Source organism: Daldinia vernicosa (assembly GCF_022497035.1).
Source record: "Daldinia vernicosa strain CBS 139.73 unplaced genomic scaffold F5Y00scaffold_19, whole genome shotgun sequence".
Taxonomy (NCBI): Eukaryota; Fungi; Ascomycota; class Sordariomycetes; order Xylariales; family Hypoxylaceae; genus Daldinia; species Daldinia vernicosa.
In genome coordinates this window covers 112,809-127,758 of record NW_025953935.1, presented here as the reverse complement: position 1 = coordinate 127,758, position 14,950 = coordinate 112,809, and the positions used below count along the sequence as shown (strand labels likewise).

Here is a 14,950-nt window from a genome sequence, read left to right as displayed (position 1 = left end):
ATGGCCGCGAACAAGAGTAATCGGGCTAGCAGCCTAGCGAAATCTACTGGCGAGATATTCACTAGGAAATGGCCGCGCCTATTCTTCCTTATCGCTGCTATACAAGCCGTCATTGTAATCGTCTTCGAGGCGTAAGTTATTATCGCCGAATACCTCTCCCAGTCAAACTAATTGATTTCCCCTTTTCAGATACGCCTTTGCCCAGTTTCAAACTGGCCTTAGACACATGAATACTGTAGCAGACTGGGGTTCAGCCGAAAATATGGAAGATGGCTTAGCTCAAATAAGAACCATCCCAACCTTCCTCGGCCTACTAATCCTTGGCTTCCTGTACGATGTAGTGTTAGCTTGGGATGCACTACGCATGAAGAACACCATTCAAGTCATCGGTCTCTGCGTCGCCAACCTTGCTCTTCTCATCTACAGCGCCCTCCAAATCGACCAGATCCGTGTGGCCATCGTCAGACTAAATAATTATAACGCTTTCGACGACCTCGACGTGTGGGAGGAAGTCCAAGGTGTCCTCATTGCCATGCCGTGCATCATCGCCCTCGCCAGTGTTGGTCTGAGTTTCATTGCTTGGAAGCTTTACCAGGAATTCGCCTGGGATATCCTGAAGCATATAGGAGCCGACTACAGGATGAAGAAGCGATTCCTGCACTACCAGGTTTGTCACATGTAATATCGCCCCTATACACGACTAATCATGTTTGGCAGGTCTACATTGCCCTTCTGAAATTCGATTTCTTTTTCTTTGTCGGTTTCACTATCCAGTTCCTAGTCGTGGTCGGAGGCAAGACATCTACCGAATTCGGTCTAACCGCTGCCGCCATCCCTATCACCATCGCCATTCTCCTCTGCGCGGCCTTGTTTACGCGACGGGAATGGAAGATAGGCATGATAATTATCATAGTCCTCTATCTCGGCGGTCTTACGTATTTCATCTACAAGCTTGAGCGAATCTTCGATCCTTACGAATACAAGTACTACCTACCCGTTCGCAAATCCTTGACGACGTTTGCAGTACTTACTATTGTCCTAATCATTCTGACAATCGTCAACGCTCTGGTCTGCATGTTCAACTTCGGTGCCGGTTTAAAGCAGCACCTCAACGCCCCTCGGGAGGAGATCGACAAGGACCAAGCTAGTTATTCCATGCACGACGTCAAACAGCCGCAGCTGCCGACCAGAATGACGATCGACTAGTCATGAGATAGCAAATAGGTGTACAAAGCGATACGATTAAACGACCTTTTAGTTTCGAGCATTTTCTTTATTTTTTCAGATATCCCAAGTATTGTAGTTTTTCTCGTAAGACGAGGAACGATTTTTGCGAATTTCGTTTGTCCTTTTCTGGCGTTTACTCGGGTCGAAATTAGGTTTCGACCTTCGATGGAGTTATAGGACAAACATTCTGCGCCCCAAGTGTGTCGCGTCAGGCTTAGTGGAAAGTGGAAATCTGGATAGCATTCACCCGGCAGGGGAGAGGTCATTGCTGTACCCGCGCGTTAGTAGTAGACAGGTGCTCAGGTGATCAGGGAATACCCCCATCCCCAGTTCGATATTTCTCGCTGGGGGGGTTCAGGTTGCATGGTTCGCGGGGTCTCTTCCGGTAGAGACGACGATAAGCATCAAAGTCAGACTTATAAGCACATAGTCTATGTAGTTACCTAGCAGAATAGAGGCAGATGTTCTGCGGTTTGATTCATTATGTATGTCTACGTTTTTTTTAATGGTACCGGAGACTAGGTAACTTCGTCCTTACAGCAGGTTAATGATATTGTCTGGACGTAAGGTCCCGAAAACTCATGCAGGGCTAAAGGTTAAGGACATAAGCAGGCCATTCCCAGATGCGTCTAAATTATGAGTGGTGTAGGGTTGGAAGAATAGGAGAATTACCTACATAGTATCATCCGAAGTTAGGAGTATATGCCGTATAGCCGGACAAGTCTTATGAAGGACTAAAACTCTATCTATCTCTAAATTTGTTAAACGGGGTGTCTAGCCTAGCCTGTTTGGCTCGTAGAATGAGACTCCCTTACATAGAATACCAGGACACGGAAGACCGGCTAGTAACTAAATATTTAAGACTTGCTTAATACAATTTCCCCACGGGTATAAAGGAAGAAGGGGGGGGGGAGGGGAACAGGTAATTATACAGCCCGGGTGCGGCTACGGGAAGCCGGCACACGTCTTTCTATATGATGCGGCTAGAACCCTACAGTTATACTTTTTATTAGTTACGCAAAGTAGTACATATGTACCTACCTAGTTACATGCGAAAACAACTAGTCTTATTTAAACTCGAAAAGGTTGCTAAATTTTAACTTTAGAAGACAAGTACAACTCGAGCAGTTAGTTACTTGAAAACGCCACTCGCGTATAAAGGAATATTAAAAACATTCAGCTTCCGTGATATGTAATTTTGATCTTTAACTATATTGAATCTTCAATCCTGGCAAGGAGGATGGAATAAATACAATCCCCGGGGACTTCATTATAATCATATAGGGTAATAACCCTAAATAGGTACGTTAAGTACATCCCGGCGTATCGACGCCCGAGTTGAGTTTTGGCACAGCGCCCTCCAAGACCCTCGTGAAAGCGATATCCCCTGACCGAACCCTGTCGCCATGCGCTAAATTCAATTAATCAATCCCATTCCCAGCTAATGCGTAAGAAACCCATGCGCGCAACTCCTGACGAATTAATATTTGTTCTGCAACATGCTTACAATATGATCTCCTTTGCGTCCTTGACAGCACCTTCGCTAGGGCAGTACGGACACTTGTACCGGCTACCTTTAGCTAGCCTGTGTAAGCTTTCCTTTGCTAGAACGTGGCCACAAGGTAGGATGACGGGCGGGTTTGATTCTGTAGTCTGTTCCTTGCTCACGGGGCACACAAAAATGGAGTGATACATCATGCTCCGGGGAAGCGGTGTCTCGAAGGCCAGCTCGTTGGCCGTTGTCCACTCGGTACCCTTCGCTTTTGTTTTAGAGTTGTACTTGACTAGTTGAGGTAAAGCCAGAGCCCCGGCCGTAGCTGCAACGTAGAGGGGCGATTCGGCTGATAAACCCAGAAGTGAGCAGAATTCTCGTGTAAATGATGCCGAGACCTCATCAAAGGCTGCCGAGATGTCAAATATAGAACTGTACGGCGAGTCTGCCAGGTTCCGGGAATACACTATTGCGGCGCTAAGCTGTCGAATCTCACGCAGATGGCGGTGTTGGAAACGACCAAAATTCTCCCTAGCATATTGTAATGCGCCCTGTACCCCGTTCTCCGACGTATTGGGTAGCCCATTGATTTCAGGACCTTTAAACAGCCATATGAACTGTAGCTTGCAGAGCTCAAATTCCAGGTTGGAGCCCCGCGCTTCAAGTTCTACGCAGTTCTCTCTGGCCCAGCTTATAGCGGGTAATAGATTGTGTGCTTTGAGGGCGGAGAGGATGGAATACATATCGGCGAAGGAGGACTGGAGGGCTTGAGAATGAAATGCCGTTAGGTCGGAAGGGATATCGGCGTCGGTTATGATAGCGTCGGTAGGTGGCAGGTATTCAGGAGACATGACTGGATGAAACTCGGAGTCGGATGGTTGGGATTCGGGCTGCCGAATCTGCGTAGGCCTGGGCCGTTGCGGAGACTCGGGTTGTTGTTGCGCTTCATTGATAAATGTCGAGGCCACGCCAAACTGGCCCTCTCGTAGTAGATGCATGACGATAGCGCGGTTTATGAGAGTCGAGTGCGACTCCATAGGGTCGTGTTCGGTAGGGAGAGTGCCCTGGGCTTTAGGTAAAGCATTCTTTAGGGCCTTGTTGAACTCATTCTGGGCCTTGTAGACATGTCTTAAATTGCTATTTAAGACATCTAGTTGCTCCTTTATGGGATTTTGTAGCTTAGCGAGGGTTAAATTGGTAGTATGAGGGTTATTTGCTATGTGTTTGAGTTAGTACGATGTCGATGTCAATGCCGTGAGGGGAAATGGTGTGGTGTCAATTCGAGCATCTCCTATTTACCTGATGCTACCTTTTCCCGCGCAGCAGTGAGAAGGTCTATGACTTTGTCGACATCTTGTACCGCATCGGATAACTTAGCTGAACCGGTTAGCTTTTCGAGGTCCTTCTGTAATTGTAGAAACGCCATTTTAAAATTGAGCACGAGACTCTCGAGAATGACTAGTAAAGCTAAGCTGGCTATACTTTGTGTCCTCGTGATGAAGGTTTCAACTTTGCGCAAAGATGAGTTTCACTAATTGGCAAGAGACAAGAGATTAGGTTATTAGACGGTCCAACCGTCGAGTTTATAACAGACAAAGAAAGTTTCCAAGGCCCAGGGGGGTTGTCGGAATAACGTATCGAAGTACGGAATAGCGGGCTAAGAGTTGTACGGTCAAACTCAAAAGTCAGATGATGGCGACCTGCATTGTTATGCGCCAGTTACGATACCGATTAAGCGGTTAGGTTAGTTACCTACATACCTCCTGGCACTGCGGTAAGCCCCGGATATTAATGAGTTTCTTCATATGAACAGTCGGGCCTGCCCCAGAATCGCATGATTTAGCCGGTACTCGGACTGTCTGTGGACTGTCTCTTTTACAGATGTGGGGATGTTACTTACCTAGGTAGGTAGCAATGACGCATATTAACCCCAATTAACCCCACTCAGTCGCATTCCCCTGCGCTACGTTTGTTAGTTGGCTCCAATACCGACCGCCCAGCTGCCCAGACAGACTTCAGGGGAACTCCCTTTATCATGTACTTTACCGTGGTACATACACGGACCAACGAAGCGGTAACTCTTGATTAGGTAGGGGTAGCTACAGCCTACACCCGTCAAACTCCAGCTAATTCACCTTTTTTGGATTTCAAAGTAACATTCGACACCACCTACGTTACCGTTACCACTACCACTACCACCTTCGTCACATGCCAGCTTTCAATACGCAATACGGAATACTGCGTACCGAATTCCATTGTGCTACTGCGTCATCTTTGTTAACCTACCCAGTCGCTATGTTTTTATTATCGAATGTCAATTTCAACGCATGATGAACTCTAGATTAGTACGAGACAGAGGGTTAGGAGTGCAACCATGTCGTTGCGACCGCTTGTATCCTCGACTGAGCATAGGGGACAGCGCGATGGCGAATCCGCACCTATGAGGACCTCGGCGCAAAAGAATATGGCCTCGAGCCAGCTGGATCGGGCGACGATGGTTTCCCCTGACTTGAGACATATTACATCTACGCGCCGCCGTGTCATTATTCCAGACCCCGTAGCTTTTAGGTATCTTGAAGGGGATCCGTGTGTTACTATCGCCGAGCAAAGTCGAGAAATTCGAGGGTACGAGCTGTACCTAGTTGAACAATGGGCTTGTTCCCGCCAGTCGCCTACTGTCGTTATCGTTACATATACTGGGGACAACAAACACGTCGTTGTTGTAGGTGTGCTAAGTGTTCCGGCCGACGAGAAAGCGTGGTCACCAAAATTGCGTCTCTATTTCAAAGCTATCCAACAGTATCATGCACGACCAAAAGAAACGGATTATGGCGAGTTGATGGTAACAAACTTGAGTAGCTTCCCTTCTGCTTTAACCGTTATACCGGTTCCTGACGGCGACATCAAAAAACATCGAAAGGAGTTTATCGTCATTGAAGATCTCAAAAGGCTCGGATGTTCTGGTCGATCTGGCATGACCTTGTCCGAACCCACCGGAGCCGCCAAGGCCAAGTTCTACCAGCTGTACAAGACAACCGAGAAGATGCCGTTTTCAGACGTTGTTATTGAGCTGGTTAAGATTTGCCAAGTGGCTCTCTTATTGTTTGGAAAATTGGAGCAGGTTTATATTGATGGGCTGCTCTGCGATGTAACCGAGACTGCTATTGGGGATTGGTGGACCGAGTTCGGAGCTGAATACTACAACATAGAACCGGCGGATGGTATTTTAGGTCCGACGACTGTTGCTGCATTGCTTGGATTATTGATGGGCGCGCGAAATAGGCTGAGCTACTTCGGAGCACCTGTCCCAAAAGATGTATTCGACATCGACGCCACCGAGAAAGGCATCTCTTACTTCCAAAAATACCAGAAGCTGGAGAGGACACGCCGGTTGGATCGGCAAACCATGCACAAGCTTCATACTGTGACTGCAAAAGCAGCCGCAGGTGAAGGCTGGGGCGTACAGAAAGCAGTTAAATCGACAATGACCGAAATAGGCGGGAAGCGAGGCGAGATTGTCCTTGGGATGGTCAGCGGACGTGATAAAGGTGGGATTGGAGATATCGAGACTCTGGATCTTGATAGGTTCATCAGCTTGGCCTCTGGAGAGCGAGCGAAGTGGCTATGGTTTGGCAAGCCTAAACGTTCTACGGCTGACAATCACGAAAAGCCTATTCCCGATATGAATAATATCCTATTCGGCAAGGATGAGCCCTCTAGTCAAGCAAAGAGGACGCATACGACACCTTTGGAAGAAGAGACAGAAACTCGCCGGCGTGAAGACACTCCGATCTATTCAACTCCAGCTCCGGGGTCCGCGATTAGCATAGCGGATACCCCTGGGGATAAGGATGCTATCCGGCGTGGATTCAAGAGCGTCGCTCGAGATGCCCGTTCAGGTCTTGGACGTATAAAGGATGCCGTTTATAGTGGAGGTGGTCAAAAACGTGGTCACAATAGTCGGCTGTCAAAAGACGAATCTTCGGAAACCGCGATCACCGGGCCGCGGTCGTCTATGCTATCCGACTCCTCTACGGGGATTATGCCAAGTCCAAGTTCTGGTCCGGGGCCAGGTCAGATTGGTAGGGCATTTACTTGGAAGACTAAGCCGGAGGAGTACCTAAGCGCCATAAGGAGGGACAGGGAGATTCAAACTGAATCTGCCCCGGCCTCGGTAGGCCTACTGGGGACAGAGGAAACGCCCGTTAAAGAACTACGGCCGATGCCTAAAGCGAATGGTCACGCGCAAAGATCGATAAACGAGGACTTCAAACGTGGTTCACAAGCTATAGAGGTGCGAAATGAAGTAGCAGCGGTGGTCGAGTCTTCAGTTGCAAACTCGGTTGTCGCCGAAAGTGATCTTCAAGGTCCGTTCGTTGAGATGGAGCAGCAGCAGTTCAGTGCCATCCTACCTAGTCTATACAGGCGTCACAGCATCGGGGTTTCAAGGCTTCCGGAACGATGTCCCTTGAATGAGGCTAGATGGGCGCGGAGGCTTTCCTTCGGAGACGCTGAAGAAGCCGTCCTCCGTTGGGAAGAGGTAATCAGCATCGATCAGAACGCGAATCCGGATAGCATAGAAATGCCAGAGAAGCACGCCTACTTGACGGAACTCACGAGGAGTCTGTACGTGAATGTTCTCGACGTTAAGCAGAGCATTGAGCCGTGGGCCGATTCCAAGGTTAAATCAGTCGTGGAGTTGGATGATTATTACGCGCGCCAACAAGAGGAATTGCAAGCGCTCTACGATCAGCTCGCCGATGCATACAGACAGACCAAAGAGGATTCGCAGGAGACGATCGCAGCGCAAAGGGCGCGTATCACGGAAGCACTTGGAGACGTTGGAGTACAGGCGGCTAAGCTAGAGTACGAGATTAACGCTCTTGTCTCCCGCGTCCAAGATGTAGAGGAGGGCGTTGCGCAGTTCGAGATACAAGTGGGCGATGTGGAACGGAGAGCAGACGAGTTAAAGATACAGCTTGAAACAGAAAGCTGGCTACACTGGGCGATGCGAACGCTGACGGGAATCGGTACGGGCCCGAACATTACGAGACCACGGCAATAACCTCAACATCAGGAATGATTATTCATTGATTATATTCTACCTCTTCGAAACATGATAACACTTGTACTGTTTGGAAGATATCCTTTAATTACCTTAGGGTCTGGGAGGGGAAAAATTAAAGGAGAGAGCATATAGCATTTGGCGAAGCGAGCATTTGGAGTTAGCAAGTCATTATCGTTACTTAGTAAATTACTTGTATATCTGGATACCCGGGCTGGCGTAATAGATTTCAGTACATACTATTGTACCTACCTACCTACCTTACATAGTATGTACCTTCTAACGGTTAGTTTAGTATCATCCTGACATGGTTGAATTTCTTTTACGACTACTATTAGTGACATCAATACTTGCTCAGTTGCTCTTGTGGTGGAGTAAAATACGTATGGAAAATAGGAGACCAGATGGCACCAGCTGGGAGATTGCCTGACGTAATTGAATTGGGTACTCAGGTACTCAGGTACTTATCCTTAAGTACGGAAGCATAGGTAGTCCGAGCCGGAAATGTCCGAAGAAGTAAAATATGGAGTAAAATTATGGAGTACAGAACGGCCCAGAAAGGGCGGATAAGCGGAGATTGTGATTATCAGTCATTATCGGTCATTATCACCACGTGATTTAGGCTTTTACCAACGATGTACTGCATGTAAGTCGTCCGGACTTAGTCGTTCGGGGGTCGGGTCATGCAATGTAATAACCTTACCTTAATAACCCGATTGCATTGGGAGCGAGAAAAAGCTACTTCTTCATTCCTATCTTTCTCAACGTTTACTCTTGTACACAACTTTCTTGCAACAACCGCACAACCGCACAACCGCACACACTCGCGCCTTTACACCCTCGCACTTACACACCCACTGCCGTTCCCAAAGTTATCTTCCTACTCCTGTATGCTTAATTAGTCTACTGTTATCTTCACCCCCTTATCGATATGAGCGCATCCTCTAGAACCGCTGCCCGCAAGGCGGTTTTAATAAACCCCTTTGCAGGGAGGACTGCTGCTCGACCGGGCCTCGCTCTTCCGTCAGCCTACCTTGGGCGACAGAGCCGCCAACTTCCTTCAGATTTCGCTGTGCGAGCCCTTCTGATTCCCATTAGAAGTATATCAACCGAACGGCATTCGGTTGGGCTCTCCGACGTACCACCCCCTGGTTTCAACGCAGAGCAGGCCAAGAAGCCTCTTCCAAAGACAGACACGCCTGCATCGAGCAAGAAGGCATCCGAGGCTAAAGCGAAAGCAGCCGAGGACGCAACCACTGCAAAGGCAACACAGTCTTCCATCGATGAGCCCTCTGCCGAACCCAAGTCCTTGACCGCGTTGGCCGCGAAGAAGGCAGCAGATGTTGAGAAGCAAGAAGGAAAACAGGAGAAGAAGTTGACTCTCGGACAAAAGATCAAGCATGAACTCCAACACTACTGGGACGGCACCAAGCTTCTGGCGACGGAAGTCAAGATCAGCAGCAAGCTAGCATTAAAGATGGCTGCCGGTTACGAATTGACCCGACGAGAGAACAGACAGCTGCAACGCACAGTTCAGGATCTGGGACGCTTAGTTCCATTTTCAGTCTTCATCATCGTTCCCTTCGCCGAAGCGCTCCTACCTATCGCCCTAAAATTGTTCCCCAATATGCTGCCTAGCACATACGAAGCCCAACAGTCCAAGGACAAGAAGGCCGCGACGTTACGTGCGACTCGTAAGGAGGTCAGCGTTTTCCTCCGGGAGACTCTAAAGGAGACGGGGCTTCCTCTGTCGCCTTCGACGACGCAGAAGGAGGAGTTTGCTACATTCTTCCGAAAATTACGGGCCACCGGAGAGAAGCCAAGCACAGACGACGTCATTAAGGTTTGCAAGGCCTTTAGGGACGACCTGACTCTTGACAATCTGTCGAGGCCGCAACTCGTATCTATGTGTCGGTACCTGAATTTGAATACGTTCGGCACGGACATCATGCTCAGGTACCAAATTCGTCACAGAATGAGGCAAATCAAGAGGGACGACAAGGCGATCAGCTACGAAGGCGTCGACAGTCTCAATGTCGCAGAGCTGCAGACTGCATGTGCCAGCCGAGGCATTAAGACGCATACAGTATCGCCGGCTCGACTACGAGAGGACCTTCAATCTTGGTTGGACCTACGGTTAAAGCACGGGGTTCCTTCGACCTTGCTCGTGCTAAGCAATGCTTACATGTACGGCGAGAAGACAGAGGGTGGCTTCCACAGCCAGATCGAGGCCCTAACTGGCGTTCTGTCGTCTATCCCCGAGGAACTTTACCACGAGATCGAGCTTGAGGTGCACAATGCCGAGGGTGCGGCGACCAACAAGCAACGACTCGAGGTTCTGAAGGAGCAACAGGATCTGATCGAGGAAGAGAACGAGCAGAACCAGGAGAACCAGGACACGGGTCTCGCCACGCCTAAGGACGTAGACGACATTGACGATAAAGAGGATCGCGCTCAAGCGGCGGCCGCAGAGCAAGGCCTCAGCAAAGAGGTGGTGGGCGAAGCGGTTGATGCCGAGGCCGACCTGGTTCAAGCCAAGGACGCGCAGCAGCAGGAGCAGCAGCAGAAGGTTATAGAAGAGAAGGTGAAATAGAGAGATGAGTTGTATCATCTACGCCGCGACGGCGATTAACGAAAAACCATTGCATGGACGGACGAAACAAACCTTTGGCATCGCTTCTCTTTTGTTCAAACTTACAAGGTGTATTATGGCAACAATGGTGTTGTCGGTGTATCACAAGCGATCAAATCCATGGGGTGAAGAAGGGAGATTAGGAGTAGCGGCTTTACATACCTAGGGGCCTACGATACAATACTAGGGAGGAAGGGAGAAAGGGAGAGGGTTTAGGTTCTATTATAGAAGAGGCATCTCGCACCATGGAATTGAGACGGCGAAAATAGACTACTCTGATTTTTATTTTATTTTATTTTATTGTTTGAACGATTCTGGAAATGGTATTTTGGAGTTTTCTCATTTGTTCTCGGTGAAGCTGGTGATAGGTTCTTTATATCATGTTAGTGCGGTGATGATTAACTAATTCGGGGGGGTTGAGAGGGATTTGGATGGGTACACGTGAGCATCCTCAACTCGAGAATTGGTGTTGCTGGCGCCATGGATTTTGATGATGTGCACGCTTTTTATTTGTGGACTGAGCTGACTACCTGTTGACTGGGCAGCATCTGTGTCTCGGGCTGATTGATCTGCATACCTATGGCAGCGTATGATTAATACCTAGGTAGGTATGTATTGTACCTGTATTAGCTGAGCCTCACACGAGCAAATCTTTGGTTTAGTTAAAGGTATGTATGTAACAGTAGGTAGTACGGGGTAAATGGTGGTTTATTTATATCTCGGATGCCCTGTAAGAGGTAAGTATGTACCTTGTATGGTGCCCACGTTTTGCGCAGCCTCAGATCGGACCTGGGTCAGGTACGGGCGCAGGGGGTGTAACAAAAGAGATGACATGACGCTACGACGAAGAGAGAAGGACGACGTAGGTAAGTAGTATAGAAAAAAGCAAAAAGGTAAAAAAAGTAAAAAAAGGTTACGACATAAGGAATCCTTCTATACGTAGGTACAATACCTACTAGGTAAGTACATATAACTATAGAATATGCATCGGGTGTATTATATATGCAGGTACTATGTATGTATCACCTTATATAGACGAAGGTGAAACACGGGCTGGCCCTACCTGCCCTAACAGCTGAAGGCTCGAAGAGGGAGGTGGCGCAGTCCCGATCAGGTAAGTCGTTGAGCGGGCAGTTCGTCACTCGTGAAATTTAATTAAGGAACCCGGTGCGGCGGACGATCTATCCATCTTAAAAGAGTTCAAGACCTTCACCCCTGGGCGGGGATTAATTCCCCGTATGTATGTAAGCTTAAATATACATACCTAGGCTACATACCTAAGGTAATCTGTATATTAAGTTCCCGACTGCCTTTTGCGGAAAGGCAGGCTGGTTTTGTCGCAGCCTTGCAGTCTATTCCATCCCTTCCGTCGCCTTTTAAAACCGGATGGGCGAGAATGGGGAGAGGGGAGAGGGAGGGGGGTATGCAGGAGGTGAGTTGGGTATAGGTATGTAGTAGCCTACTACATACCGGTGTCGTAGAGGTTTTTACAGTTTATTGTGATGATTGATGGAGTTGCGGGCTGATGAATTTTTAGTAGAAGATGTTATAGTATGCGGAGAAACGAAGGACTTACATGGCTTAGGTACGAAACAAGTATACGATATGGGATTGCTCGGTGGACACTTACAAGTCAGAGTCATTCATCTCAGGTGAGTATTTGCGAGAGCAGACCAGACCAGACCAGACCAGACCAGCTTAGATCTCTATTTAGCTGTTCGCGTGTGCTATGTAGATTGCACATTTAATATAAGTAAAGGTGGTTCAGTGGTTCAACGGAGCGTTCGTCTTGGCAGATGCTCGTTTCGGTTTCATGACGGCGTGAGCCAACGTTGAGTTAAGTTCAACCCTGGCCCCGAATCCTTCTGCCCGATCCGTGGGCTATCGCCGCACGCACGATGCACGATGCCAAAATACCACAAACCACATTCGGCTTTAGTGAGACTACCCAGGGGGAGGGGAGGGGAGAGCACGACGGTCTGGCCCAGGGGAGTTACCTACCTAGTTAATTGACTCTACGAGAGGATCGGATGCGGTTCCTATTCCTATTATTCTGTTGTTGTTGCTGTTGTTGCTATTATATGTGTGATGGGTTAGGGAAGAAGGAATCTAATATTTTTTCCTTTTCTACTTCTTCTACTCCTTCTACCTCTACCTTCTACCTCTCGTCTAGGTATATACCTACGTCTTTCTTTAACATTGTGTTGTACATGATGAGTTTGTGGTGAAGCCTTCTTTCCTCCGTCCGTTTCCTCGTTTCTTGTCTCTCCTTTTCTTTCCGCCCTCTCACTCTCTGTTATCCGACCGTTCGGTGGATGCTCCGGCCAGCAACCGACTATATATATACATTCTTTTTCTCGTTAGCAGGACCTAAGCAAACCATGCATAGCTTACTGCCCTTCGCCTTGACCTGCTGGTCACTGCTGGCGCCGGTGACCGCTTCACCTCTTTCAGATTTGCTTATGCCTTGGGAACGACGCGATATTCAACCTGCGCCGCGGCCGATAAGGACGAGGTCGATGATCAAGCGTGATGCCGATACGACCTTTAGTTTCGATCACGACTTTTCAGATGTGACTTTGTTTTCAGGGTATGTAACTCTTTTTCAACTGCCCGTCTCTTATATCTTACTTATATATAATTATATGATTAAATAATTAAATATATGCAAACATATATACTAACGATCAACTAGTGCTTGGACCGCCGCGAAGGGAGTTGATATCTCGCTGGATCTATCCTGCAGCGAGTGCAGTACTTTCGGTACCATCAGGGCGTCTGCTGAATTCCCGGATGATCTCGGCGACTTCCTCCACGATATCAAAGATTTCAACCCGCTCAACGACGCCAGCTTGACGATTGGCTTCGAGGGAGTTGGTGCTACTATCGGTATAAGGCTGGCTGTCGACGGTGATGGCCAGTTCACCATTCCCCTATTCAAGTCCGAGACACCGCTCGGCATTTCGGTAAGTCTAAAAGGGAATAAAGCATGTGGTGTGAATGGACCCCGTAGACTAACAAGAGGACGAATATAGGGCCCCGGATTCCAAGTCGGTATTACTTTTAACGTGGACCTCATCGTCAGTGTGACGGCCGAGATCTCTACCGACACTGGTTTCGAAGTCACTATCCCTGACGGATCGTCTTATAAGATACCTCTCGACCCTAGCATTCCCAACACAGCCAATTTGTAAGTTTCCCTTGTATTCCTTTCCCTACCCCTGAACTATCCGATCAGGCTGGGAAGCCCAAATTATATCAGATAAGAATACAATTCCTAACCACCACCATAGCGATGGCGCCCAGACGACTCTTCTCCCCTTGACCGTTGACGCTCCCGCTGATATCACCGTGGCACTGCGTCTACGTGTACAAGCCGGTGTAGACCTACCCGGCAACAAGCTATTCGACGCGCAAGCCCTCGTCGGCGCGTTCTTGTACATTCCCGAGGTGACGCTCTCGGAAGAATTCTCGCAACAATTCGACCGCAACGGCAGCATCTCCGAGGAAGGCGAATGTCTGCTTCCCGCGTCCGCGGATATTAACATTAACGCGGGCGTGTTCGTCGATATCGGTGCGGATGTGGCTAATAACCCTGTCGTTGACTTCAACCCTACACTCAGTACTACCGTCTTCACCGCGTCTACTAGCACTTGCTTCTTGACTGCTACCGGTACCCCTGAGCCTGAGCCTACTCCCGCGCTAGGAACAGGCAAGAAGCCCGTCGGCACCGGTATCCGAACTAGGGTGTCGTCTAAGACGAAGGCGCCGGCCAAGCCCACCACCACGAGAAAACCACTTGTTACTGGTACCGGCTCGGCTTCTCTCGCACCCCCCGAGATGACTCCCCCAGCATCTGTCTTGGCCTGCCCCGTACCCCTCGTTACCGAGAAGCACACGACGACGGGCAAGTACACTATCACAGAGTGTGCCGCCCAAGTCATGAACTGCCCGGCTAGCCTGACCCAGATCGTCGTCGTCGACGACACCGCCACCCTAACCACAACACACTGCCCTATCTCTGCCACCGGCGCTCCCTACGCCAACGCCACCACCCCTCTCCAGCGCGGCAACCCCATCCCTCTAAACAGCCTAACGGCGCCAATCGTCAATACCCTATCCATCGACCCTCTGGTCGTCGTGCCCACCGCAACCAGCGTCCAGGCCACCCCTCACGTCAAGAAGACCCCCGAGCCGGAGCCAGAACCAGAACCAACCCCGGCTCCAGCCCCAGCCCCAACACCTTCCCCCGCCGAGCCCGTAGCGCAGGACGATTCTGCCCCTGCTCCCGCGGGCGTGAACAATGCCGCTCAGCCGTCTGTTATCTACAAGACCAAGACCGAGATCATAACTACGACCCGGTGCCCCGACGCGCACACGAAGCGCGCATCGCCATCGCTGCGGCGGCGTCGGGCTATTTACTAGTCAGTCTAGATTAGGTTAGTCCACGGTACGTCCTGCTGAAAACACGCGGATCGCCTGGATAGACCAGACTAGACTGGGCAGATGCAAGAAAAAAAAACCCCCCGAAAGA

The 14,950-nt window shown here is 49.3% G+C and overlaps 5 protein-coding genes across 5 annotated transcripts; 4 read left to right on the top strand and 1 right to left on the bottom strand.

The window, feature by feature from the left end:
• On the top strand, positions 1–1,206 carry F5Y00DRAFT_261345 (uncharacterized protein; the record flags this gene model as incomplete). Its single annotated transcript, XM_048011190.1, has 3 exons — positions 1–131; positions 190–667; positions 718–1,206. The coding sequence occupies 3 exons, from the start codon at positions 1–3 to the stop codon at positions 1,204–1,206; spliced, it is 1,098 nt and encodes a 365-aa protein (XP_047865489.1).
• A 1,187-nt stretch (positions 1,207–2,393) lies between these two features.
• Positions 2,394–4,678, bottom strand: F5Y00DRAFT_235125 (CTLH/CRA C-terminal to lish motif domain-containing protein). The gene is made up of 3 exons (XM_048007519.1): positions 4,620–4,678; positions 4,019–4,538; positions 2,394–3,935 (listed from the first exon to the last, which is right to left on the bottom strand). Exons 2-3 carry the CDS (start codon positions 4,143–4,145, stop codon positions 2,731–2,733), a joined length of 1,332 nt encoding a protein of 443 aa, XP_047865488.1. The 5' UTR covers positions 4,146–4,538; positions 4,620–4,678; the 3' UTR covers positions 2,394–2,730.
• A 34-nt stretch (positions 4,679–4,712) lies between these two features.
• Positions 4,713–8,215, top strand: F5Y00DRAFT_235124 (uncharacterized protein). Its single transcript, XM_048007518.1, has one exon. It carries the CDS (start codon positions 5,094–5,096, stop codon positions 7,782–7,784), a length of 2,691 nt encoding a protein of 896 aa, XP_047865487.1. The 5' UTR covers positions 4,713–5,093; the 3' UTR covers positions 7,785–8,215.
• Positions 8,216–8,464: 249 nt separating this feature from the next.
• Positions 8,465–10,751, top strand: F5Y00DRAFT_53636 (LETM1-domain-containing protein). Its single transcript, XM_048013777.1, has one exon. It carries the CDS (start codon positions 8,716–8,718, stop codon positions 10,375–10,377), a length of 1,662 nt encoding a protein of 553 aa, XP_047865486.1. The 5' UTR covers positions 8,465–8,715; the 3' UTR covers positions 10,378–10,751.
• A 2,046-nt stretch (positions 10,752–12,797) lies between these two features.
• F5Y00DRAFT_261341 (uncharacterized protein) lies at positions 12,798–14,841 on the top strand (the record flags this gene model as incomplete). The annotated part of the gene is made up of 4 exons (XM_048011189.1): positions 12,798–13,006; positions 13,112–13,382; positions 13,452–13,606; positions 13,710–14,841. 4 exons carry the CDS (start codon positions 12,798–12,800, stop codon positions 14,839–14,841), a joined length of 1,767 nt encoding a protein of 588 aa, XP_047865485.1.
• Between the last annotated feature and the right edge of the window lie 109 nt (positions 14,842–14,950).